Source organism: Clytia hemisphaerica, unplaced genomic scaffold (assembly GCF_902728285.1).
Source record: "Clytia hemisphaerica strain Z4C2 unplaced genomic scaffold, Clytia hemisphaerica genome assembly, whole genome shotgun sequence".
NCBI lineage: Eukaryota > Metazoa > Cnidaria > Hydrozoa > Leptothecata > Clytiidae > Clytia > Clytia hemisphaerica.
In genome coordinates this window covers 126,894-154,823 of record NW_027104378.1, presented here as the reverse complement: position 1 = coordinate 154,823, position 27,930 = coordinate 126,894, and the positions used below count along the sequence as shown (strand labels likewise).

The window sequence follows — 27,930 nt, the reverse complement described above, 5'->3', positions numbered from 1 at the left end:
TTTCATCTATGTGGCGGTTGAATGTTTACGAGTGACTGTACGAGTGACTGTTTTCAATCTATTAAAGAAACAAAGTGTTAGAGTTTAAATCAGTGAGTCCAAGAACCAGGTCTTAAGATGTTTTTTGTAAGTTGTTTTGGTTACTTCAAGAGGTTCAATATTCAGTTCGTTAACAGTCTCATTCCAATCTCTAGTGATGGTGTTTTTTATGTTATTAGAGCCATATGTTATGGTGAGGGATAAAGAGTGGGCCAGCCTTTGTCCTCTGGTGCCTTGGTTGTGATTGTTTCCAAGTTTTCGGAGGAAGTTTTTGAAATATGTTGGCACTCTGGCTTTGAGTTGGTCATGAGCAAAAAGACAATTTTGAAACTTTGCCTGTTTTTCAATGGGCAAAACTTTACTTTGCAGGAATAAAGGAATTACAGGATCAGTTTGTTTTTTGAAATGTATTAATCGAAGTGCTTTCTTCTGAAGGCAACTGAGTTTTTCAAGATTATTACAAGACAATTTTCCTACTGGGAGGTGGTAGATTATATGGGAGTGGAACATTGAGTAGTAAAGGGAGAGCATAGTTTTGTAGTCAAGATAGTGTCTAAGTTTTGCAAAGATACCAACTGATCTTGAGAGCTTTTTGCACACCTCATTTATGTTAGTATTCCAGTTGAGATTTTCATCTAAGATTATTCCCAAGTATTTTGTGTTGTTTGTTATTTCAAGTTTTTGTCCACTAAGTCTGAAATTTAATTTTTTATAGCAGGTTTTTCTTTTTGCTTTAAAAACTACTACATCAGTTTTTTTAGCATTTAAGCTGATCTTATTTGCTCTGAGCCATTCCGACATCAGTTTTAGGTCATGGTTAAGTTTAGAATTCAATTGTTTTAAAGATTTATTTGAGTAGATGATACAGGTGTCATCTGCAAAATGAAAGGTTTTGGAATGTTTAATTGCCAAGTGTAAATCATTTATATAAAGAAGAAAGAGTAGGGGTCCTAGAACTGATCCTTGAGGTACTCCATATTTGATTTCTGCTACTTTTGAGACTGAGTTGCGGATTTGGACAAATTGGGTTCTACTTGTGAGATAAGACTCAAATAATTTGTTTGCTGTACCTCGGATACCATAGAAGTTAAGTTTTTGGATCAAGATCTTATGTTCAACAGTGTCAAAAGCTTTTTGAAGGTCCACAAAGATTCCAGTAGCAAACTCTCCTTTATCCAGCGCATTCCTAATTGACTCTGTTAAAGCCATACATGCATGTGTAGTGTTGTGTTGTTTTCGAAAGCCAAATTGATTCTCAAATATTATCTTGTGACTCTCTAAGAAGTTATAAAGTCTATCATGGAGAATTTTTTCAAAGATTTTGCTAATGTTTGAAAGTAGGGATATTGGACGATAATTTATAAGATCTATGAGAGAATCTTTTTTATGAACAGGTGTGATTTTTGCTGATTTTAAGCAATCAGGGAAATGGCCTTGGGTGAGACTTTCATTAAAGAGTTTTGATAGAGTAATGCTTATGTCTGGCGCAAGGATTTTGAGGAATGCAGCTGGAATGCTTTCTGGACCAACAGACTTGTTGTTGTTAAGTTTGGTGATTATATTAAGAACTTCTAGAGGGCTAGTAGGATTGAGAAAGATTGAGTGTGCATTTGGTCTCTGTAGGAAATGAGCAAAATGTTTATCAGTTGGTACAATTTTCGATTTTGTTTTCTCTGCTATAGAACTGTAATATTCATTGAAACTGGTTGCAATATTATCATCAGTTTTGATTGATTTACCATTGTGAATAAAGACTTGTGGGAGGTCATTTGATTTTGATTTGCCCCCTGTTATTTCTCGAATTCCTTTCCATATCAGTCTTAAGTTTCTGCCATAGGATGAAAAGAGATTTTTGTAGTAGAGAGTTTTACTAGCTCTAAGTAATTTGGTTAAATTGTTTTTGAATTTCTTGAACCTTGCAAACCTTTGTTTTTTCATGTCTTTATCTTTGGTGTTCATGCAAATTTTGTACATTTTGTCTTTGTTGTTTATTGAGATTGAGAGTCCCTTTGTTACCCATGGGCTTTGTTTGATGCGTTTGCGACTGTTTTTAATGGTTTTGGTTGGAGTATTTTTGTCAATCACTTCATTAGTTTTTTGAATCAACACTTTCATTTTCTGGTCAAGACTTTTGTCCCTAAAATTTTCATCCCAGTCAATATTAAAGAAATCTAGGATGAGGTTTTCACTATCATAGTTTTTATAATCTTTGAAAGTGGTTTTTCTTGGTGGTTTGATTTTTTTGTGTGTCTTTATTTCATTTGTTAGTAAGATTTGAGGTAAATGGTCTGAGATAGCGCTGACAATATTCCCTGAAATAAAATCATCCCCCATATAATTTGAAAATATATTATCAATGAGCGTCTTGCTGTGGGGTGTTATTCTGGTAGGCCTGATGATAAAAGGTTTGAGGCAAGCCGATAAATTTTGTTCGAGAAAGTCATGAGTCTCCTGATGTGAGTCAGATTTTAACAAGTCAATATTAAAGTCACCCATTAAGTAAGTTTTTTTATTTTCATTAGAAATTTTTTCAAGTGTTTTAGTATAGAAAGTTTTAAAATCTGACATAGTCATGTTTGGGTGTTTGTAGATGCAGCCTACAATTGTGTTGGATTCCGCATTGTCAATTACTTCAACAAATTTTGATTCTGTTTTTCCACTAATTTTTATGTCAAGATCCGGGCGAGGTTGAAAACTTATGCCCTTTTTAACGTAGATTCTAACACCTCCCTTGGAGGCTTCAGTGAAACAGTCTGCAGGTTTATAGCCGTCCAAGCTAAGTGGATTGTCTCCATTTTTTAGTCCAGTTTCAGTAATTCCAATAAAATGAAAATCTATATCACATTGTAGAAGTAATTGTTTTAGTTCTGTGAAATGTAGGTTCAATGATGCAATATTTAAATGCAGAAAAGAATTTTTGAAATTTTTATTTTTTAAGGTAGTTTTGAGATCTGGAGTTGTATAATATTTACAAGTGTGTAATAGTGGATTTTCATTTTCCTCGGAGGTATTTGCATAGAGAGACTCCATTGTTTCTAAAAATTTTCTACGTTCCTCATCAAGATCCTTATCAAAATTAAGAGAAGTAGCAGCCTTACCTTTGTTTAGATGGGATATAGAATCAGAAGAAATTGAATTGTAAGGGACATTGGATTGTATACACTTACGACAGCTCCAGTTGTAGTCATTGTCATTGATATGGTTGTACTCATCGTCAGTCGTGTTGTTGCATCGTGTATGTACCCAGGTGTTGCACATATCACACAAAATTGCTCTGTGATTCTTTGCGACTGGATTTTGACATTGGTTGCAAGGATATTTTATATTTCTAGCTGGCATGGAGAAAGAGAGGGAGAGAGAGAGAGAGAAAAAAAAAGATAAAGAGAGAGAGAGTGAATTAGGTTTTGGTTAGTTGTCTACAAAAAAAGACTTTGACTCAGTGGGCATTGGAGTGAGGTTGGTGGTATAACGGACCTATAACTAGTATGTATAAATATCTAATGGATAAATAAAGTAAATATCTCTGTCTAATATATACACTGAAAAAAGGCAAAAAGAAAAAAAAAAGGGCTAGGATCATACAAATTTATGTATGACTGAACTAGGTTTTACTGTCTCTTATTTTGGAGCTTGATAGAGTCAATAACTTTTTTTCCAAAGTGTGATTCTAGATCATGGATGTGCCCAATCACAAGCTTGTTATCATTACTGTCTATGATCCTAATAGTGCCGTTGATGGTGTAAAAACTTTTCACAAGTTTCTTTTTGAACAGTGCATTACACTTTCCGAAGAGACCCCTGTAGTAGGGGCAAAGGGATTCGTTGATATAAATTTTACGGCCAACCTTCTTCTCACGGAGAGAGTTCTTTTGACCATCAGTTAAGTCTTTGAGTTTTTTCCTGCTTCTCAAAGCGTTCAAGACGGTTCTGCGGTTTACAGATTTCATAATTACAACGTTATTGTCTTTTAGTTTGTGTATAGCATGGAAGTCAGACTTCTTGTATACTTTACCACCATCAGCGGTGGCATTCAGGACAGCAATAGCAGCATCTTCTACATTTTCATTTTCGACTGCTTCAAACCCATGTAACTCGATACACTCTCTGCGACTGTATTGTTCCTGTGAATACAATCTCCTTTCAACTTCCACAAGTCTGGCATCAAAATCTTGCTTCTTTTGTGTTTGAATCATGTTTTTAATTTCATTAAGTTGTCCACGAATGTCGTTTAGCTCTTCTCTCAATCCTTGGTTTTCGTTCTTTTGGAGCTCTAACTCTATGTGGAGTGAAGCAATTTCTTTGTTTTTGTCGTTGTTTTCCTTATTCAGTTCATTCGCCAGTTTGATGAGATCGTCTTTGTTCAAACTTTTGTTTATTGGTTTTCGTTTGGATGCTACACCTGGAGACATTTGTGATGAGTCTGTTTCTTGAGAATTGGAGAGTTGTGACATGTTGAAAGTGTATTGAATGTGTTGGTGTTGAAGAAAATATGCGTAGGAATATATTGACAGATGTTAAGAAGTTCAATTTGTTGTGATTTATCAGATATTGGTAGATATAAAGATAAATAGTTATAAAGATATTATATATTGCTGATCATATTGCTGATATTATAAATTTTTTAAACAACAATTTGTGTTATAGAGCGTAAAAGTTAGAGATAAAAAGTGACGAAAAATATATTTTATTTAAAAATTATTTCGGGTAAAAATATTTTGAATAATTTGGTGTAAAAATCTGAAAGAAACTTTGACAAAAAAAACAATGTCCATAAAATCAAGAAAATAAAATATAATAAATCGATATTATAAAATGTTGTCTTTAAAGGAATTATACGGTGTTATATACACCCGACTCGTCTGAAACTGATGTCAGCAAAATTTTAATAAAAGAGTCCTTTCAAATTTGTAAATAATTTTTCTTTATTCATTACAAAAGATTCTATTTATTTCAATCTGCTGAATCAACATACATTATAACTATGTAAAAGGTCAATGGCTTTAATGTCCGACAGTGAAATATAAGTAATCCACTACATAAAATCATTTATTAGGATGAAAAAAATATGCAAACAAATCTTATGAATTTTCTCATAAAATATGATTTTAAAATAATACTAACGATTAATCAATTGTAAATTTAAAATATTCTAATAAAATCAACTTTTGAAAAAGGAATTTTTAATCACTCATTCGAAGAATGTTAGAAATTTCAGGCTTTAGGATGTTCTTCTTGGCTTTTAAGGTAGGTAGGAAGCCTCAAAAAGTTAAAAGAATTCATATTTTGATGTTATTGAAACTTGTTTGTTTTCAAACCGTCAGATATTTCCTTATTATTGTTTCTAAAAGCTTTACTTATTAAGGACGCAGTGTTGCAAATAGGTTTTGTGAATATGGACGGAAACCTTAGGATTAGATGGTCATTTGAACCAAAAACCCTCTTACTGGCAAGACGGAAATGATATATTTGTATCTCAACTGGACGGATATCCGTCTACAGACGGAAAAGTTGCAACACTGAGGACGAGAAACCCAGCTAGCACACAACGTTGTTTCAACGTTCATCTAACGTTAAATAGACGTTGTGAACGTTAGGTGAACGTTGAAACAACGTTGTGTGCCAGTTGGGAAAGAACTTCGGGAAGAGCTCAATACTAAATACGCGATATTTACCAAAAAAAGGTCATTTCAACCGACAATAAAATGGGGTGCATTATTGTGGTCACCAACAATGATTAAATTTGTGGTACATCTCATCATATAGTTACAACCATGGTGCGTTATTTTCATCCTATTAACCCATGTACCAACCAATATAACTGTTTGCCATTCAAAGCCATTTAATTTTTGTGAATCAGCAAACAAAACGTTTCCATCCAAAAGAAATTGATAGGGATTTGGATCTTCAGGATCCAAAAAATCATTTTGTTGGTAAGTATAAATCTTCCATGTTTCATTTGATGTGTTTAAGATCTCCCGGACATCTCTGGTAATATTATGCATTATGACCAGAATACCTTGTTTAGTTAACTTCCGAGCTTCGGTCATTGCTTCTTGAAACGAATCAACATTGAGAGGGGTTTTCCCACACGGGAAATTTGGTAAAGAAGAAGGTAACCCGGTCATATAACCAAATTTCACTTCTTCAGCAAACGATTTAACCATTTTTGTAATTTCTTGACTATTTCGAAAGTTCTTTTGAAGCGTTAAAGTCTTAAAATCATTTTCCCATTCTTTAAAATTATTTTTGTTTGCTGAAATAGGGCATGGTATAATCCAACATACTTCAACCATATTCATGATATTTTCAACGATCGTTGCACCTTCTCTTAACATGAAAAACTCATCCATAAACACTGCTTTGATGTCGTTGTCTGTAATGTATTGTACGATTTCTTGACAGATATTTTCATCCTGAATTTACAAGAAAAATGACAAAACAATATATAAAATAATTAGGATTAAAAAAAAGTACAGGGGTAAAGCTTTAATGACATTTTAAAGTACTGATGGTATTAAAGTTTGTGTCAAAAAGGTGTACAGTGTTTATATTTTTACCATAACTTTTTTCCAAACACTTGACGTATAATAAAAAGTTTGGTATCGTTGGGAAGATATTTAAATGTGCTTATTATTTTCCACTCGTTTGTTAGGTTCAAATATTCTAAAACTATTCACCTATTGATATATAATGTTCTAAAACGGCTAAGTTTATTAACCTAATGGATCAAAATCAGTATTTCCACAGCCATTTCTGAAATCCGAGTCTAGGAATGATGTTCTTAATTCGCTCCTTTGTTTATCTTGCTAAAATTGAGCCTTAAATTCTTTTGGGACCGTGTTTATAAAAAAAGTAAGAGGGAATTTTCGCGGAGTTTAATTTCGCGGTTGAGAGAATTTTTTGCCCTAAAAAGACCAATTTTAGAGGTGGTTTTTCAAAGCCTGAGAATATTCGTGAATTCGTCAAAAAACCGCGAAATTAAATTCCGCGAAAATTAAGCATACGCACTCACCGCTTCATTGATTTCAATGATGTTTATCCGTTGATAGTCCTTTAACTCAAAGTTTGTGCGGTGATAAAGCATCGTGGGTGGGATAACACCATAAAGCCAATTGCCAAGGATATACAAGATCTTTCCTTGAAATTCTGCACTTTGGTCTAGCTGAATAGCTTTTTGTTTGAGCATGATCGTCTTTCCTGTACCCCAAGCCCCGAGGATGATGAGTTTGTTAGAATGGGGATTATTCAATAGGTTCATTTGCTGGTTAGAGTAAAAGATGATGTTTTTACTGGTTGATACGTTGTCAATAGCGTTTCTGATATATTCCACCCAGTTTGAGTTGGTAATAGGCGCCACTTGTTGTTTCTTTGACACATGAACTGCAAATATAATAACTTGTAACAGCTGTTTGACGTCCTCAATCGGGGTCGAATTCTCAGCCAAAGGGATAACTGGGAATAAACGAAATATATTCTCCAGTCTTGATTTTACTTCAGTTTCGCTGGTCATGAAATGTAGATTATCTGTGGAGAAGGAGTCTGTATGCTCGACAACCACTAACGGATAGAATGTCCATCCAGGCTGAAATCGGTCACCTAGCCTTTCTTCAAAGATTTGATGGTTTTGATCCAATTGATCGAAAACTTTCTCATCCTTTAAACTGAGCTTCATTTCAACGGATATGATGAGTTTTCTTGACCAAGAAATTATAAGAGAATCTAATTCACGATGTTTTTTATTCCGAACATTTGTCATAAAGTTGACAGATGAAAGAACAACAGTGTCCTTAAGAATGTCATCTTTTAAGAGTAAGAGTTGACCGAAAAACCAATGCTCTAGACGTTCACCAATTGTTGCCAATTCTAAACCAAAAATCCAGTTAAGATTGGGGTCTTGTGGCGGACTCTCTCGAATCAATGATAAAACATCACGTTTAAGAAACTTCTCTGACTTTTGCGATGTAAAATCTGTGAGCACAGTTCTTAAATCAGATTCAGCTGTTGATGTTGAGTCAGCATTTTCTAAACTACGAGCTGTAAGTACTTCAAGACAGCCTTGGACAAACGCAGTACGATCAGCCAGTATCGATGGTAGTTTAAAGTCTCCACTTTGAAGCTCTTTGGCAACAAGATACATCATTTTGAGATTGAGGATCCATTGATCGAACAAATTCTTATCAATAAAATGTCCACTTTTTTGCGATTGTACAAACAAGTGCAATTCATTAGTTAACCAGTAATCAGGCGAAGATTGGTTAAGATTGTCAGCAAGCCTTGTCAAATCTTTCCTAACATCATAATCAAGGATGTTGGTGGTTGATTCTTTATCGTTGAACTGACTGGAACTGAAGACTGGTGGTATGAATACACTTTGATGTTTGTCATGATGAAAAAGTGAAGTATCGCCATATTCTCTTCTCAAGAGGTATTCAGCTGCTTGGATTGGGCTTTCAAAACTTTGATTATTCCCCAAATGATATTGCTTGTCTTGATGTTTTGATATGGTTTGGACATTTCCCAAAATCTGTCCATACAATGACCTCCCTTTAGTACATTTATTTGGGTCTATTGGTTTTGGTTGCAACAACGATATCCTATGAGCAATACCAGCCATACTTATCCAACATTTAAAGCGAAATAAAATAAAAATCGTCGAACAACAAAAATTTTCTTTTATGAACAGGATAAAAATGCAAACTGTGTGAAATTTGAGATGAAATGTATGATAGACATGAAAAACGGGTACATGCTTGGAAAGACAGAAAAACGTTTTGACAAATGACAATAAGGAAATTCTGGAAATACTCACATGATATAGAGCAGGCCTAACAAATAACTGTTAATGATAGTTCTTGCAATACACGCTTTTTCTTTTATAAGAATAAGTTCTATACGAATATTAGGGTGAGATTTCGGGTTTAAAACAATTGGCCTATTGTTTAGAACAATATAAAAATAAGAATAATGCTCACCCTTAACCAAAGTACACTATTCTTATAAAAGAAAAAGCGTGTAGGCCTTTTCATGAATACACCTTTTCGACCGTAGCTGCTAATTGCCGCACGGGCATTTTTTACCACCCTAAAACCGTCCTAGTCTTCTTTTCGCGCCTGAAGACAATAGAAAAAAGTGTAAAAAAAGGATTGGATCGAGTTTAGGCTGATAAAAAATGCCCGCGCGGCAATACACGTATCTCCTATTAGCGGATTCATGTAAAAGATTCACGAAAAACGTCCAGAAAGTTTCTGATTGGCTGAAATATTGCATATACAAGCATATTTTTCAAAATGTCCAGAGTATGAGGTAATCTTTGCATGCCTCCGCCAATCAAAAGTTTGTTCACTCGACGTTTTTTCGTGACTTTTGCATGAATCTACTAATAGGAAATAGGTGTATTGGCGGCTACGGTCGAAAAGGTGTATTATTTAGAGTGCAACGACTACCTAGTTTTAAAACCATTACAACGTTGATCAAATCTCTAGAGTCTTTAATTGTTACTTTTATAAATAGTGTAAACTTCTATGAACTCCTATGGATATTAATTACCATAGTAATACTTTGAAAACGATGTAAGCGTTGCTCGTGACTGACGTAATTTATGAAACGGTCTATATATACTTCTCTTGCCTTTTCTCAACCCCTCACGTGTATTCTTACTCTGACGGGCATTAAGGGCGAACACTTTTGGAAAGCTGTGTTAAAAAAATAAAAACATTTTACTTAAAACTTTTACATTGTTCAAAATAAACACATAAGACCCGAACTAGAAATTTTGGTTAAGGCTCAGCCTTTTTTTTATTTTTTCATGATTTTAGGCTCTTTTAACCCTATTAGCCCCAAGCTTTTTTGACTTTGGTATCCCCAGGGGGGGGGTAGAATCTACCACCCTCGATTATTTTTAATCTAGAAGAGCTATGATCATGAAATTTGGTACAGATGTTCTCCATCATGAAACAAATTTCGAGGAAGAAAAAAAAATTGATGGCGTCATTCAAAAACCGATGACGTCATCACAAAATTTCCACTTGTCGGAAAAAAGCCCAAATATATGGTTTACTAAACTGTCTATTATAATCGAACCAATAAAGATATTTAGATTCTGTTTAAAGATTCAGAAAGATAAAAGGTGGTTCTTTAACATTATTGCCGGTTTTGAAATTTCCACGAAGACTTTTTCTTAAAATCTATGCTGAAGATGAGTAAAATTTTGAAAATTTGATGACGTCATAAATGATGACATCATCATTTTCAATTTTTTTTTTCAATTTTTCAAATTTATATTGTCAATGCCTATTACGTGTCAAAATTTGAAAATGATTGAATAAATTGTTCAAAAGTTATCAGCACTTTAAAATTTTGAGTTTTAAGCGGTTTTAGCTGGGTTTTATGTCATGTTTCACAATAAAGCCATAAAACCTGATCTGAGCAAGCTATGACCCTAAAATTTTGCACAAGTACTCTTAATAAGATTTTGTTAAAAGTCAGAAAGTTTCAAGTCGATTAAAAAATTTTTCTCAGAAATACTCCCGAAAGAACTGTTCTTTTTATTATGCTTATTTTATTTATTTATTGCCTTTAAAGAGGCTTTTGAAATGGTAGGCTGGAGTGTTCTTAATATTCCTTATGTTTTAGGCAAAAATTAATCCACGTCTTCTTCTTATAAAAATGTAAAATAAAGTGTATGATAAACACTAGATATGTCTAAACGCATCCATAGAGAGAATGTATTGTGAAATGATTGAAAAGAAGGGGGACATCTCAAAACAAAACTGAATATTGCTTATACAGTAAAATTGCGTAATTTTTCTGGGAAATGCTGTTTCTCAGGTGACTGAATATTCACATACTCAGGTATTTTTCTCGAATTTTTCCATATAAGCCAAATCATAGTCTCAATAAAGTAAGTTTTAGCATAATCAAGAAAAGATAATATAGTGAAAATATACTAAAAATAATAAAAAATTAGCAAAAAAACAGAACTGAGAATATTCAAACAATCAAGGTTGAAATTTTATGTGCAAAAATAAAATACCTTTTTAGGTTGTAAAGTTAAGGGAAAACGAACTTGTCAGTTCTCAAATAATAAGTTAAGTCTAAAATGGAAGTGAAGCAATTCCACCCAATTTCTATCCTGTCAAACATAGCTGGAAAGAAGCGCAATATGATTTAGATCAATTAAGAGCTGTATGAAAAATTATCTATCCATCTCTCAATCTATTCGTTCAGACTGTTGTTTTACTTAACCTTGTGGCGTTATTTTCTATTTTTTTTTACATTGTAAATCAATACATATGTAAAAAACAGTGACATAACAATCGGACACTCGCATATCGATTTTCCAATAATGTAAAACTGAGGGGGTGGATTAGAGGCTTTGCTGCTAAGCAATAACGCCATAAATATCAATTTTGGAATATTTTAATGTGAGCTTGTACATATATAGCCCTTTTCTCTATTTTCTTGCTGTAGGGAAAATTGTCTACCGTCAGCAAAAATTTTGATATTTAAAAAAAATCATATTTCACTTTCCATTTGCCTATGACCTAGATTAGGGGTAGAAACCAATCAAGTAGTCAGACTGCTGAGAAGTAAGTGTGAGTCGGTAGATGTAAAAGTTTGACATGAAATTATGGCTAATCCTCGAATAATAAGTTTTGGGGAAAATTTGTCCCGATAAATACAATATTAGTATAAATAAGTGAGGATCGCCTACAACCATAACTGCAGGGAAGGAGGGAGGTAAAAAATATTTCATCCTGTCAGCTTTCAGTTAGAGCGTCGACTTGAACAGGGAGTTGCGATAGCCATTATGACAGCGAATGTCCTCGCCTGGCAAGAAATGAGGAGACGTTGATTTTGAATGGAATTAGTTTTATGATAAATTTATGATTATTCTTTTTCAGGTTTATGAGAACCGACAACTTCGGGAGAGACTTCTTCGGTTGGAAGTCGAAAACGCCTCCCTGAACAATAAAGTCATTTCAAAAGACGCAGTTCTGAATATTCTTCAAAAGGAAACAAATGGCGCTCGCTTCGAAGGAAAACATATTTTGCGAGAAGAGATCGCATTATTGCAAAATAAAGTTCATTCGAGAGATGCTGTCATTGGCTCCCTCCAAAGAGAGGTCAACCAAATCCGTTTACAAGAAGACAGAACATTCAAAGATAAAATCGAATCTTTGGAACAAGAAAACATTTCCAAGGGAATTGCGATCGATTTGTTGAAGAAAGGGATGAAAGAATTACGCGCTGAAAAAGATAAGCAAATCGCAAACCTTCAAATAGAATTCGAAAAGTGCGAGAGGAGCACGAAATATTTCACCAAAATGCTCCGACATGTCGAGGAAGAGAAAGAAGATTTGGAACTTCGCATCGAAGATTTGATGCTCACAACAAAGGAACAAGACCAACGCATCAAGAGATCTTCTCGTCGTATCCGATCGTTAAAAGATAGATTGGCTTTTTACGAGCAAGCAAAAGGACCAAATGGAAGCGGTCATCAACACCGAGCGACAAGAAATGTACGCTCTACAAATCGAATATAACGAGCTTGCTGAACAAGTCGATAATACTCCAATGGAATACGAAGATCTCTTGACTACTAAACAAGTTGACAATAATTGCGCCGACTTGATCAGTCATGAAAGACAAAGAGACTTGCACCAAAACTACTCACAAACTCACGTGCCTCAAAGTGCAAACAACACCTTGCCATCCAAATTCTTTGACAGCAAAACCAAGCAAGCTATCGATGTCATTGAAGAACATTTCGATCAATTTTTCATGGACTTGGAACAAGGATTGAATGAACTAAAAAGTTCTTTCAACAACAACGACAATAACTCTTCGCAATAAATATCTTGTAATCATTCTCTTTTCTTTCCAATTTTTGTTTTCTAGTTTTTAAGGTTCCTTTCTTTTGATTCGTGGAATGAACTTCTATTGTTGAATCTTTTGTTTCCATTTGAAAGAGCAAAGTTTTTCAAGCCTCCCACGAGAAGGAGTATAGTACGCAAGTTAAGTTCGACTGAATCTTTCTGTGGACAGGAAACTGTAATATAAGTTTACAAATAATAGCACATGACCAAACTTTTAGAAAAACAAGAAACTTAGAGAGTATTCTATGTCAATAAATTGAACTCGTTGCAAATGTTAGCTTGCTGGTTTACTTTCTTTTAGGGTTAATTTTCTGATTCATAAAAGATCCAACGGGCATGCTCGGGTACTAGACTCCTTCTCTCGGTAAAGTCTTGAAATTCTCTGTTCTTTGAAATGAAAACCAAAGATTCCACTGTGGAAATTGTTTGTGGCCAAAAATCAAAAAGATAAAACTTTTACCAATTCTCATATCAATTCTTTTCTCTTTTTTGTCAATCTTCTCTTGTTTCTCAAAACGCCTTTCAAACCTTACCTTGCCCTTTAAACCCCCTTCTCTCAATTCCTATGTCTCCCTCCTCCCCATTCCTAACACTCCCCCTATTCAGACCCTTCCTCCATTTTACTTTTACTTTTATCACCGCTCAACGTTACACTCAATCGATCTCTAAATCTCAACTATTCCATTTTAGTCCCCTTCCCCATAACTTTTCCCTTGCCATCGAAAAAGTAAGCTTCAATTCTCCCTTTCTTGAATTTTCCAATATAATTTTTTTTCAAAGACCAGTTTTCTTGTAATTAGCGTATAATATATGAAATAAAAATGTTGTATGTAATATAAATTGAAAAACATCAAATTTTATTGTATTCAATCTTTGTTTATGTTCTCGTATACGTATAAGAGCCTAGTCTAGTGAATCATCGTCAATCAAAAACCAAAAGTGACTGTAAAGAAGGTTGTGAATGTGAAAGGTGATTGCAGATACTGGAACTGGAAATATTTTTGGAAAAAAAACAAAATAATGAACTATTACTAAAATAATGAACTTTTTTGAGCTGCAGGTCGAGGGCATACGGGCGGTGGACGGTAAACCCATTCATTAATTCCCCTTGCTTTATTGAGCGATTCAAGTCCACGAACTCGAACAGAATCGAACGCAATCGACCGGCTGAAATTCGATTGTCGAACGCAATCAAATCTCGATCAAACATCAAAATTGTGGGTAATATTCAATTGGTTCGATTGTTGTTCGACTGGTTCGATTGTCATTGTTGATTGTCGTTGTTGTCAGGAAACGTCGATCGTATTGTTGATCGGACCATACTGCTTTCTAACCGTCGAAACAAAGATGGCGGCAAAAAATAGACAATCAACTCCAGACGATCTCAATTGAACGCAATCAAACGCAATCAAACATAATCCAACATCAATCGAACGCGGTAATATTCAGTTGAGATTCGATTGCGTTCGACAATCGAATTTCAATCGGTTGATTGCGTTCGATTTGGTTCGACTGGTTCGATCATCGATTCCGTTCGATTGAGATCGTCTGGACTTACATCAACTAAATCATAGAAACCAGGCTCTTGCTGATGTTCCTTATTACACAAATATAGTCATTTTATTAACACAAATTGAAAAAATTTGTGTTAATAAAAACCCCCTTAATTAAAACCAGCCATGGTGTCCTTGGTGTTCGTTTCCTTCGGGTGGGTAAATACATATATAAGGCGCTGTGGTGTAGTGGTCATTGACCTTGGTTGCTGCACAAGCGACTGAGGTTCGATTCCCACTTGCAGTGGTTCACTTGGCAAGTGAATGAACCTTCGCCCGGATCAACCCATGTCATGAGAGGGGAATTCGGTAGTCAGTCTAAGGTGCTGACGGGGGGCTCATTGAAAGCATCTATAGTTGCAAAAATAGGCCTCAAAGCCTCCTGCAACTCAACCAAATAGAAATAGAAATGTTTTGAATTGAATTGAATCGATATCTGTATTGTATTTTTTCTTTAACTTCAAAGCATGTTTTTTCTGACTCAACAACATATCGCATGAAAATAGACTCTTTCCCCTCAAAATTTTAGGTTGGAAATTTTTTCAGCCTCGATGTGTCATACGCTCATATTTGAGAGTAAGTGAATCCATTATCATTTGAACTATTTAATTGAGGCTTAAAGTAATAACTTCTTATTAAAAGTAGTACGGAAATACCGTTAGAAATCAGTTGGTAGCATTTTTTAAACTATTTTCCATTCCTGTAACTTGGTATGCTCAGGCAAGTTAAGGCCTGTGCAAAAAATTCGAGAAATCGTGACGGCCGTGACGGCCAGTTGTTCCACCCCTTTTTATGGGAAATTTTTTCGTTATTTTCACTCTTCATATTAATACCTTTCCAAAAAGTCCTGGGCCAAAAATTCTGTTTCAGCCATTTTGGGAAATTTAAGGCAAAACACTTTTTGCTGACGTCAGCAAAAATTTGAAATACTAATATCTCCTGGAATATTTATTGAAATGAGCTCAAATTTTGTACGAAGGTAGGGTGGATAAATTTTTTTCATTTCCAAAAAAAAATTTCAAAAAATTCATGACGTCAGCAAATATCAACAATTTTCGTTTTTCCTGAAAAAATGCTGACGTCATCAATTTTTTGAAAAGTTTTTTTTTTGGAAATAAAAGATATTTATAAATTCTACCTTCGTACCAAATTTCAGTTCATTTTGATAAATATTCCAGGAGTTATTAGCAATTCAAATTTTTGCTGACGTCAGCAAAAAGTGTTTTTCCTTAATTTTTCCAAAATGGCTGAAACACAATTTTTGGCCCAGGACTTTTTGAAAAGGCATTAATATGACAGGTGAGAAAAATCAAAAAGTTTTCCCGAAAAGAGGGTGGAATAACTGGCCGTCACGCATTATTTGATTCGTTAATTTTTTGCACAGGCCTTAACTTGCCGAAGTGCACCATTTTGTGTTAGGGAAGGGGTTTAAAATCCTTAGTCATGACATCAAAATCTTTTTATATTTTTCCTACTATGTTAGTGATAATTAGTATTATTATTATGCGGAACTTTTGGTTTTATCCTATTGGGAGAGTTAGGCAGTGCTTTTAATGTTGCTGTTTGTCTTCAGAGTTGTCAAATGAAGCACTAGTCAGGTAGAATTAGCCTGAGACCTGGACAAAATTGCCATCAAGCTGAAAATTGGCACAGATGTTCTTTAGGGTATACTGAGTTACCAAAAAAAAAGCCCCATCAATCCGGACAGGGGAAACCACTTTTTCGGACAGTTTAAAACCGGACATGTCCGGAAAATATGTCCGAAAATTAAGTTGTTCAAATATACAAGTATTATATATCAAAAGAAAGATAATTTCAAGACAAACAAAAAATCTGCTTACAAGAAGTCATGAAAATAAACACAGAAAGAGTTATGAGTATCAGAAAAGACCCTACTGTCCAACTATTTTTGAATTATGTAGTAGTATTCCCTATTCTCAATGGCAGCGAATCTCCTTACAGCTTCAAGCCATGTGTTTTTAGACCAGCTTCTGAGTGCCGGGTAGCGCCAACCTAGAGGGGTAGTAACTTTCTATACGATTTTCGTGCTCCTCAACATCCAGTTTATGGAATGAAGAGATAAATAGCATTTTAAGGGGGCTTTTGAATTAGGGGGTCCTAAAAGAGCTCGGGTAAGGAATTACTATTGAGAAGCCGTTTTATGTCAGTAACATCAGCTCATATCTTTTTATCTTAGCCATGGAAATGTCTTGAAACTTGGTAAATATACTCAAAAGAAGTAGTAAAACAAAAAACTTCGAAAAATGTTTTCCAGGGCCTCGCAAGGAGAAAAACGGGTAAAAAGTATCCATTTTAGTCTATTTTTAGCCTGTTTTCACCCTCATTAACAAATTAGACGCTTTAAAATATTCAAAAATTTAACTAAAACATAGAAAACGTTGGACTTAATCGCAATCGTTAAGAAAATTAAGGTTACGTTGTCATTACTGGCAATTTTCAACGTTTCAGAGGGTAAAAAATGCTATTTTTGCTATATTTCGCCTATTTTGCTTACCTAAGCTAGTTGGAGAGCTCAAGAATGCTCACAAACCTCATAGAAGTGTGGATAATATTGAACTTCAAAACTTTTGCCTATTTTTCACCAATTTTGCTTACCTAGCTAGTTCAAAAACCTCATAGAAGTGCGGCCAATGTAAAAATCATACAAAACTCAACCAGGATGTGGCATTGTTGCAAGCACTTTTTGACTTTTCAGGAGGTAATAATGCGCACATCATCTTTTTTCGCCTATATTGGCTACATAACTTAATTGAATAATGAAGAGCTCATAATATGTTTAAAATCCTGGACAGAAGTGAGGAGGAAGGTTTGACCAATATAAAACTCGTACTACAATTTCACGACACGTTTATTTGCACTTTTTGGCATCTCAGGGGGGGGGGGGATTCGGGGCATTCTCCGACCTCCATGTCGTACCCTGAGTATCAGGACGACCAAGTATAGAAATTTTATCGCGGATGTGTCAATCTAATCACTATAGAGAGAATCAAAGATGAAGAGCAGATATTGCCGTATTAATGTCTAGCAGATTGTATCAGTATACGTGCTTACTATTGACGAATTCCCCCAGAAACCTCCAAGTTTAATTGAAATGCGTTTCTTTCAAAAGAAATCCTCTACATCATTCCAAATGTATAACAGTAATTGCACTAAACTATTAATTATACTTTAATGGAATCGAAATAATGCACATATCTTTATGTTATCATTCTCTATCACCAACGGATTAGAATAGGTGGATTAACTTCTCTCGTTGCTCCCAAGAGAGATCCATTGTCTTCTCATTGTTACAAGAAAAATCTGTAAATGACTCTGCGCACTCCTCGTTTAGTTTTTTCATTGTTTTTATAAGAACAATTTTCCAATTTATACAGTTTCGAAAACGAATTTGTCCTATGATTCGATCAATTTTGATGATTTTGCAAATATTTTAAATCCTGCACTTAAGTTTTAGCATCAACAAACGCTTGACCAGTTTTAATGTAAATTTTTAATCTTTTGTCAATGGCAATCTTCAGATAAGTGAAAATTAACGTATGGTCTATAACTAAGAAACTATCGATGGGTCACGAATGGGTTGCATACTGGTGAAAGAAGACTGTATTTAGAATTAGGAAAATAAATTTCAAATTATTTGGCTAATTTCTGCATTGGATAGAAAGGGCTAAAAAAGTGCATTTTCTTATTTAAAATGTACCACGTGATACGTAATGACCAATGAAAATGTTGAAAGTAATGATTTTTTACAACTTTTTTACAACTTATCAAGTTTTAATTGCTAGCAAACTCGTAAAAAAGTTTGATAACCTAACGAGGAGTGTTTTCTATGAGTTCTTAATCCACCTATTCTAATCCGTTGCTATCACTGACTCTTTTTTTAAAGCGTCGATGATATTTCTGAGATATGCTTTCCACGACGTGAGTAAAAGTATCAACTTTAAACTTAATCCAAGATCTTAGATTTTCGTCATGCTTACTTTTCACAGCGTTGAATCATGGAGGTATAAAGAAACAGGAGAAGTATGCTATTGTAACCATGCTCGCCCTACGATTAAAAAAATTACGAGGTATGCATGCTCATAATCTCATATATCGTGCATTTTTAATGAGCTCTTTTGTTGATAGGTGAAATCTTATTGGCTAACTTAAGTGTTGGAAATAAGATGAGACGAGATTCATTGTTTCTGACATTGGTGTAAGAAAATATTTGGACTAAAAAAGGGCCTGTAAACTTTGCAATCCTTCATCAAATGACAAGATTTTTCGATCAACATTTTCTTCAAGGTGAACCCTATTGCTTAATACTTTCCTCCAAAATTCTCCAGCGACTTTTTGTCTACAAATTGGGTCTGAAATTGTGTGTGCTTATAAAGAACTTTTTATTTTCTGGCTACAGAAAATATCTTTTCAAAACAAAATTTAATGGATGCCAAAATTGAACGCAAACTTATTTCGTGGAGCTAAATTTTATTCTCGTATATTAGAAGGCTAGAAATCTTCGATGCTGATAGTGAGAATGTTCAGAACAGACTTGAGTTCTACTAAAAAGTCGTATTTCGTCGGGCGAGCCTAGAATTTCTTTTGATTTATTACATAAAAGAAATCAAAAGACTTTAACGACCAATTACCGACAAATTCATCTTCTGTCTTTCTTTATGCCTCTATGGTTGAATGCGCGCTGAATAGAATTGATATTCGCTGTCACAGGTCGGAATATGATTTCGACATGTGATTCTCACGGTAGTCATGTTCTGATTGAGGTGATGTTTTGGTGTCAGTATTACCTCTACCGGTAAGTAGGTACCTCCAACATTGAACATAATATGTTTTTTTTTTCTCACGTTCGCTAATTTCGTTGTCTGGTCATTTATTTTCAACAATTCTTTCTTAATGATATAAAGATCTAGGTCATTTTTTAATGACCTGCATGAGTTCAACACAATGTTTGTTGAATTGAAAAAAATGTGGCATCATGGTAATTACTCTTACAAGAATATGATTTATTTATTTGTTACGATATGCACTTGTATTAATAGACCATGGCTGCATTCGAATGAGACCCGAAAGCTTGGCTATCAACCCAAAGGTGGAGGAAGGTGCCACTCTTCTCCCTGGACTACTCCACTTACCCTTTATCTTTTTCTTAAATTCTGAGCATTAAGCAGTGAGATATCAAGTACAAATGACCCGACTAGGGATTGAACATACGACCTCGCGCATCGTAGCTAGGAGTAGCCAAGTATTCCATCTTTACACTATGGTTCGCTTCAACGTTTTGTTTTCAGGGTTCGCAATTTACCGTATAGCAAGTTGATTTTTATCGGGCAGAAAAGTTGGGTCCAAATTAATTATTTCATGTCTAAGGAATTGTATCGTACGGGTTGTTCGACAATATATCCAAGCAGATTTCTGGGAAATTTCTTGTAACGGACTTTTTTTGCTTTAATGCTTAGGTCGTAAAGTGTTGTTTTACCTTGCTCCTCATTACTAAGTCTTAGCGATTGTGGCGGTCAAAGCTGTTTCGAATGACGAATGACAATGCGCTCTCGAACTAAGTTAAGTGAGCAAAATAGGAAAAATATAGGTAAAAATAGCATTTTTACCACCTGAATTGCTGAAACGTTAAAAAGTGCCAATAATGACAACGTAACCTGAACGATTTCGATTAAGTCCAACATTTTCTATTTTTTTGTCGAGTTTTTGAGTATTTTAAAGCGTGTAATGTTTTTTGTGAAGCGTTGGTAATTGTTAAAGAGGGTCAAAATAGGCCAAAAATAGGCAAAAACGGCTTCTTTTTACCCGTTTTTCTCCTTGCGAGCCCCTGGAAAACATTTTTCGAAGCTTTTTATTTTACTACTTCTTTTGAGTATATTTACCAAGTTTCAAGACATTTCCATTGCTAAGATAAAAAGATATGGACTGATGTTACTGACATAAAACGGCTTCTCAATAGTAATTCCTTACCCGAGCTCTTTTAGGACCCCCTAATTCAAAAGCCCCCTTAAAACGCTATTTACCTCTTCATTCCATAAACTGGATGTTGAGGAGCACGGAAATCGTATAGAAAGTTACTACCCCTCTAGGTTGGCGCTACCCGGCACTCAGGAGCTAGTCTAAAAACACATTGCTTGAAGCTGTAAGGAGATTCGCTGCCATTGAGAATAGGGAATACTACTACATAATTCAAAAATAGTTGGACAGTAGGGTCTTTTCTGATACTCATAACTCTTTTCGTGTTTATTTTCATGACTTCTTGTAAGCAAATGTTTTGTTCGTCTTGAAATTATCTTTCTTTTGATATATAATACTTGTATATTTGAACAACTTAATTTTCGGACATATTTTCCGGACATGTCCGGTTTTAAACTGTCCGAAAAAGTGGTTTCCCCTGTCCGGATTGATGGGGCTTTTTTTTTGGTAACTCAGTATACCCTAAAGAACATCTGTGCCAATTTTCAGCTTGATGGCAATTTTGTCCGGGTTGTGGTGAAATTTCAACTAATTCTACCTGACTATTTCAAAAGTGTAAAGCTGGGAGCAAACCATCAAACATGGTTCTTCAAACATTTGAACTTTCTTGTTGAATGGTTTGCGCAGCATTTTCCAACATTGTCTCAAACATTTATTTTGTTACATTACAACAGCTTATTTATTTTGTTTATTTTTCAAATCACGCGTTCGAAATCATATTCAATGTTCGATTAGCAATGCAATGTCTTCCTTCTAGGGAAACATCGAGTTGAATGTTTTAAAAAATTATGAACTTGTTCAAACATTGTTTCAAACATATTTATTGATCTTTTTGTTGAAAAGATACGATTTTTGACTCCGCAAACCCTCAAACATCGATTTCAAACATGAAACGTCACGATGTTTTGAAAAACAATGTTTGACGGTTTGCTCCCAGCTTAACAGAAAGGGGAATATCAATTATTCAATCCTCAACAACTTAAAATTGAAAGCAATTATCAGAATGACTATTTTCAAAAGATAAGTAAATGGTTTTGCTTCAATTTGGCTCAGAGAGATAAGTATCAAAATCATAGGTTTTTGTGCTAAATTTATTTCAAATTTTGGGTGATTAAAAGGCTGAAATGGTTTAAAGTGTAGCATTTTAGTACACTGGTTATTGTTAGTAGCATTGAATAGTTTTAACTTCAGATAAGACCATATACCAATCCAATTGATTGATCTTGTACAACTATGGTGTGAATTATACTATTCAAAACCATGACTACTATAGATTAGTTTCCACAGGAAAGGATATTTTTGTAATTTTTCACTGCACTTTTTTAAGATGACATTAATTTCTCAAAAGAAAAGCTTCCTAGATTAATTCTTCATTGAACTGTCAATGTGAATCTGTGAATCGCTCAATAAAGCAAGGGGAATTTATGAACGGGTTTACCGTCCACCGCCCGTATGCCCTCGACCTGCAGCTCAAAAAAGTTCATTATTTTAATAATAGTTCATTATTTTAATAATAGTTCATTATTTTAATAATAGTTCATTATTTTGTTTTTTCTACAAAAATATTTCCAGTTCCAGTATCTGCAATCACCTTTCACATTCACAACCTTCTTTAAAGTCACTTTTGGTTTCCGATTGACGATGATTCACAAGAACATCATAACCAAGTAAAAGTCATATTCACAAGGGAGCGAGCGCATTCCCTCATGGACAGAACAAAGTAGCCCTACTTTCTACTTTCCGGCAGACAAATTGTTGCGCCATGACATAATTTTTTCCGACGACCAATCAAAACATTTTTGCCCTGGGTTTCCTCAACTAACTTATATCGCGCGTTCTGATTGGTCAGAGAAAACAAAAGTGGTTTTGCTCGTTCTGATAGGTCGGAGAAAACGAAAGTGGTTTTCCTTTGTGAATCATGCGCTTTTATTGGGTGAGATAAACTCGCTTCTAGTTTCCGACATGCTTCTAATTCTAAATTCAAGATGGCGGCGCATGAGGGAACATGACTTTGTGAAAGTTTAAACACGAAGGAAATATATATGATTAGATTTAAAGGTTAAAACTCTTTATTTTCTCTTAGTTCAGTGTAGCTGGAACCTCGATATTCCAGGATTAGAAAAAGCTATACCTGTTATCTTTTTTCTTTAAAGAATCAACAAGCCATCAACATCGATAAATTACACACATTTTCTCTCAGAAACTTTTGAAATTATCTGCCATTATGACTTTCTTGAAGTGGTTCCGAAATTAACCAATCGGCTAAGGTATCGGAATTCCTATGGGAGTTCTTTTCCAGTCAGGAACTATTGCAAATTAGGCTATGATGACCAAACTAGGATGTTTGCCTAATTAGGCTAGAATTTATATCCTAGTTAGGATATTAATGGCTTAATTTGGATATATGACATATTCAAACCTAAATATCTTGAGAACAAGTAAAATCCGCGTCAATCTTACTACATGGACTTGTTACTTGTACTAAGAAGAGTATTTAAAGCGCAAAACTTTTCTCTTTTTAGAGCGGAGTGAAAAGATGTGATTATCTTATTAAAATTTAGCTTAATTTGGCCATGATAGCCAAATTAAGCGGATTTAAGTTCTACATCCAGCGCGCCATTTTTTGTCTGAAAAATGAAAAAAACTTTTTGTACCATAATATATTGTTGTTATCGAGGGCTTTAAAAGTATAGTTTTTTGGTTTTGCTGATCTTAAAGATATGTTAATAAGATATTAAATTTACACTTGATAGATTAATTAAATATTTAAATACCGGGTGTGCCACAAAAAAGTTTCTCTCTTTAAGACTAATTTTCCCAAAATCTAAAAATTTTTTCATTGGAAAGAAGAAAGATAAACTTAAATTTTGATGGGTCATTTATTAAATTCGGTTGATTAGATCGAGAGTTATGCTCTATTGAATAAAAAAGTTACTTTTTGAAAGTGCTCAAAAACGTTAAAAATCGACCTACAGTTTCAAATTAAACAGAAAAATAATAACATAATGCATCAGCATTTTCGTTTCAGTCATTAAAAATGATAATTAGCTGTCTAAATGACCGTTTGTTATATAAAGGAAGATTGAATTTCAATAAAAGGCAGAAAATTCGTCGAAAAAAAGCCAAAAAATCTGGTAAAATTCATAAAAATACATCAAATATGGGTTTCGAGGTACATCCAGCCTTATATATACAGTACTTTATCCAGTCTAGAACCAAAAATCTGAGGAAAATCTCCTTAAAAGTAAATTGAAATGATTTTGATGAACCTTTTAAACCCTTTCGTTCCATCAGTTTCAAAATTTATGTGTTTAATTACTGAAAAATGGTCTTAATCATTTAAAGCCTCTTGCGATTACCAATTTTAAAATAAAAATTTGATAGGTCGATTTTTAACGTTTCGGGCACTACATAATTATTCAACAGGACGTCCTCTTTGAAAAAAGGTCTATTGAAAAATAATGAATAATGAATAATGAACTTTTGCTGCATCAAATATTCTTTCTAACGCAACGGTAAACCTGTTCATTAATTCCCCTCGCCTAAAATTTAGCGCAAACCACCCCCACGTAAAGTAACAGATCTGAAAATATGGATTTTTGTAGAAACCTGTGTTGCAGTGCGCGCATACACTTGAACGTATTTCACTACAGAAATTGTGGCCGAAAATTGCTGTCCCATGTTTCGACTAACCTGGAGCAGTTGACGGTATAGACAGGAGACCCGTCGTGTGTTTTTCTTATAATTTCAGTACAGTCAAGTATCAATATTTGAGGTATTACGAAAATCCCTACCTTTTGTCGTAATCACTTTCGTTTTTAACATAAGGTCTTAGCAACGGGTACCCCTGGCATAGTTACGGGGCATTGAGAAAAAATCCTGACAAAGATTCACGCTGTCATATTCATATGTTTTGTAGGCTTAATTATCGTCGTGCAAAGTAAATAAAACCCCCTGGAAATCTTTAGGTTTTGATAAGCAAAATACTTACATACTATTGTTTACTTTTCAGGTATATTCATCCAATCAGAATTCACGCTCAGAAACTTTCAACCAATCAAAATTTAACCGTAACGCGGGAAATAATCCAATCAGAATCCCGAAGCTAAAAACTTACAGCCAATCAGAATTTGTTAGCGAGCGGTATTCATCCAATTGGAATCACGTAACACGAAAGCGAAAGTGAAAGAAAGGCGGAAATATATTCTTTTTTCGACGTGATTTGCATATATTAGAGCAGAAAGAAACGCCAATTTGTCAAAGATTTGTTTAAAACCACCTTATTTTTTGTTGAGTATCGCCTAAATTTATCGAAAAAATATGCTTTTCAACATTAATCTTAAAATCTCTTTTATTGTTAAGTATCCCCGGGGCGCTCAACGCCGAGAGGAAAATAAGCGGGCGGAACCGCCCTCGTAGTTTAATCCCGGGATTGAAAAAACCTGGAGAAAACCTTTTCCGTACATATAATGTAGCTAAGGAATTTTAAAACACGGCATTTAAAGTGAAATAATATTAATATGGCGGAGAAGTAGTGACTGGAGGTTTTTGTAATTAGACAGCATGACAAAGGTCTGTTATATTTTAGCATAACAAAGACAAACTCAGGAGGTAAGGTAAATTGCGTTTTGACTGCTTTTAACTGTTTTTCTAATAAATATCTTCAAACTTGCTTGACTTCACTGAATTTGATGTACACAAGACGGGTTCGAGCTGCGAGTCCAATATTGGACTCACATTTTTTACAGTAGGAAATTCGAATTTAGCGCTGTTCTCACTTACTAAAATAAAAACAACCAAATTTCGAAAGTTGCGCTTTCTCTAAGAAAGTGTGACCAGTAAAAGAATAACAAAATTTGATTGGCTATGTTTTCAACCGTTATTAGGATCTGAGAAATTCAAACTCTCAGCCCGTACCATGCTATACATTTACGCCATCAGTTTATCAAAGAAGAAATCATAACATGGATTTCCAGGCTATTGACGGTAAAACTCCAGCATCAAATTCAAAAAATTGTGCTTTCGATTTGAATCGTCAACAGCGACGACTGATGGATAAAAACTTTAGAGCTATAGAAAAATTCTTACATATATAAATGTCAGTGGTTTCTGCAATCTCCTTGTTGGCTGTTTGGTGTTCTAGTTATCGCAATCCAGCTAGATCTTCTTGCAGTATAGTGCTTTCTCTGCAGATTGAAAAAATATTTAACTACTTGCTCGCAAAATCGAAAGCAAAGTTGCCATTATGGATCGTTCGTAATTCCGCGAAATTCTCCACCGTCTTGCTCCTAGACGGTTTTCCCAGCTAAAACTTTAAATTTTCCAACAATTTCAAAGGAGAAGAGCAATCTGGTCTGTGAAATCGAAAGTGAAAAAATCAAAAGGTGGAGATCAAGCATTGTCTGTTGAACCCGACTAGAATGCTACCTACCAGTCGGTCCCCTATGACTGAGATGGCGATGGGGACGACTGACACTAGTAAATATCCATGATGGACAGTTTTATAAGGGATGCAGCAGGTATGATTTTTTTAAACACTATTATTACTAATTTTATTCGTTGCAACAGGGCTCTAGACCCTGGTAAAGATACCCTAGGGTTGGGATATACTAGACCTAACTCGGACAAAAATCAATTGTAAAAGGGGTTACGCACGATACGAAAATCTCGTGTTCGCAAGCGAAAGGTTTTTTACACTACATACCGTAGAACTTCCTTATTCCCAGCGAAACTTTCCGATTGCTAGTGTCATGGAGGTAATAAGAAATAGATGGAGAATAAATGACTCGGTAATGGCCTAAGTTATCGTTAAATTCTTTTATATTTTCATTCAAATCGGTTTTCTTTGATTTACTATCATTGGAAGCAAAAAAATCCGAAATGTAAGTTTATAAGAACAGAAGTGAGAATGTTATCCTGATTGAAATAAACATTTTATGCTAAAAGTTCTTGTTCACGCGATACAAAAATAATTTTCTAATAGTAAGGTTACAATAGTTCTATGATTTTATATCGATGTATTTTTGGGCAAGCATATTGCTAATTTTGAGAGTTTCAGCACATTTTCCTTGAAAATTTCTTCATTAGAAATCTTTACGTCTAAAAGGGAGGGGGCTTTCAAATTCTGATGGATGATTAATTTAAAGGTTACCTAATCGTAATATAGATTTTTTTTTAAATCTATCGATGATTTTATGAGAGGGGGCCCTTAAAAATATAGGATTTTGTGCTTGTTCCGGCAAGCTTTTTCTCATTTTGATCAACAAAGCTATTATCTCACAATAGAGCTGTTAAAAATCCAACACCTTTTTATTCAGTTTTTTATGAAATCAAATATTCCCATGAGTGCACACAAAATTAATCACTTTTTTCCCATTGCAACCAAGGAGCCGTTTGCTTCCGATGATTAGGTACAATGAAATAAAAGTCATTTATTCTCCATCTATTTCTTATTACCTTCATGCTAGTGTAAAAGAAAAGAACCAAAACGCCACTAAAGTAGATTTAACACCGATTTTAGCCGGAGACGCCTAGAAGCAAAAAGATCCCGGAGACGGGGCAGGTATGTTTTCCCGGGAATGAGAAAGTTAGCCATTTTATGATAAAATTTTAAAAAGTTGTACCCAGCCGATTGCGTGATGCGTGATCGGGAAATAATTCGAGGCATGATTTGGGCTATTTTCGCGATATTTGCATGGTGAACAAACCTTTTTTGGTAATTTTCATGATCGTCACGGGAGCAAGAAAATTTCTATTAATGCATTTTAAACATGTACAAACTCTGGTGAACCAAAAGAAAGTTGATATTCTATTTTCAAAACAAACTGCTTTTTTGAAGTTTTTTTAACTCAAATATCTTAAAATTTCAAACTAAAATACTTTTTCTCTTGTCTCGTTTTCTTAAATCAGGGGCTAATGTATATCTACAAAAATTGATCTTGTTCATCAAAAATTGAGAATATTTTACAATAAGAAAACCAAAGGAAAATTTATATTTTCAAAATAGATGAAATATTTTGCATATACTTTCATATATAAAATATTGGAAAAAAGGTTTAATATATAAAATATTGGAGAAAAGGTAAAATATAAAAAATATTCAAAAAAAGGTAAAAAATTATAGCATCCAAAAGTTATATTTTTTGAAATGCATGTCAAAAAGTAAAAAACTTTCAAAACAGGGAAACAATTTCATAATTTCAAACATACACTTTTTTAATATAAGAAAAATTTTATAAGGCTTTTATAAGGCTCAAAATCGCCAAAAAATAAGAACAATTGAAGAAAAATGCTGAGCCTGAAACTACTCAATTTCAATCAATTTAGGGGTCAAAGTAATAAAAATTGGGTATGATTTCTAAAGTACCTGACTTACATCATATTAATAAGAACATGATAGAAGCTCAAAGTGAAAAAAAAGAAGAACAGTCAAGGCTCAGAAAAATTTTACTGGTTCTTATATAAAAAAG

The 27,930-nt window shown here is 34.3% G+C and overlaps 2 protein-coding genes across 3 annotated transcripts in view; both read right to left on the bottom strand.

Moving 5' to 3' along the window:
- Positions 1-25,740, bottom strand: part of LOC136819097 (threonine--tRNA ligase 1, cytoplasmic-like) — a 47,728-nt gene extending 21,988 nt beyond the window's left edge. The window contains exon 1 of one of the 2 annotated variants that reach the window (XM_067075266.1): positions 25,550-25,740. In XM_067075266.1, the coding sequence (XP_066931367.1) occupies positions 25,550-25,551 (2 nt within the window). In that variant the 5' untranslated portion in view covers positions 25,552-25,740. The remainder of the gene's footprint in view (positions 1-25,549) is intronic. The other variant, XM_067075265.1, reaches the window with a different exon arrangement.
- LOC136819109 (uncharacterized) lies at positions 5,570-8,715 on the bottom strand. Its single transcript, XM_067075280.1, has 2 exons — positions 7,052-8,715; positions 5,570-6,452 (listed from the first exon to the last, which is right to left on the bottom strand). The coding sequence occupies exons 1-2, from the start codon at positions 8,651-8,653 to the stop codon at positions 5,727-5,729; spliced, it is 2,328 nt and encodes a 775-aa protein (XP_066931381.1). The 5' UTR covers positions 8,654-8,715; the 3' UTR covers positions 5,570-5,726.
- Positions 25,741-27,930: the final 2,190 nt, after the last annotated feature.

Excerpts from the sequence above, each read along its gene's own strand:
- LOC136819109 (XM_067075280.1), bottom strand. The coding sequence starts at position 8,653 with ATGGCTGGTATTGCTCATAGGATATCGTTGTTGCAACCAAAACCAATA. Across the intron at positions 6,453-7,051 it reads TCATTGAAATCAATGAAGCG|GATGAAAATATCTGTCAAGA; the intron begins GTGAGTGCGTAT and ends TTGTAAATTCAG.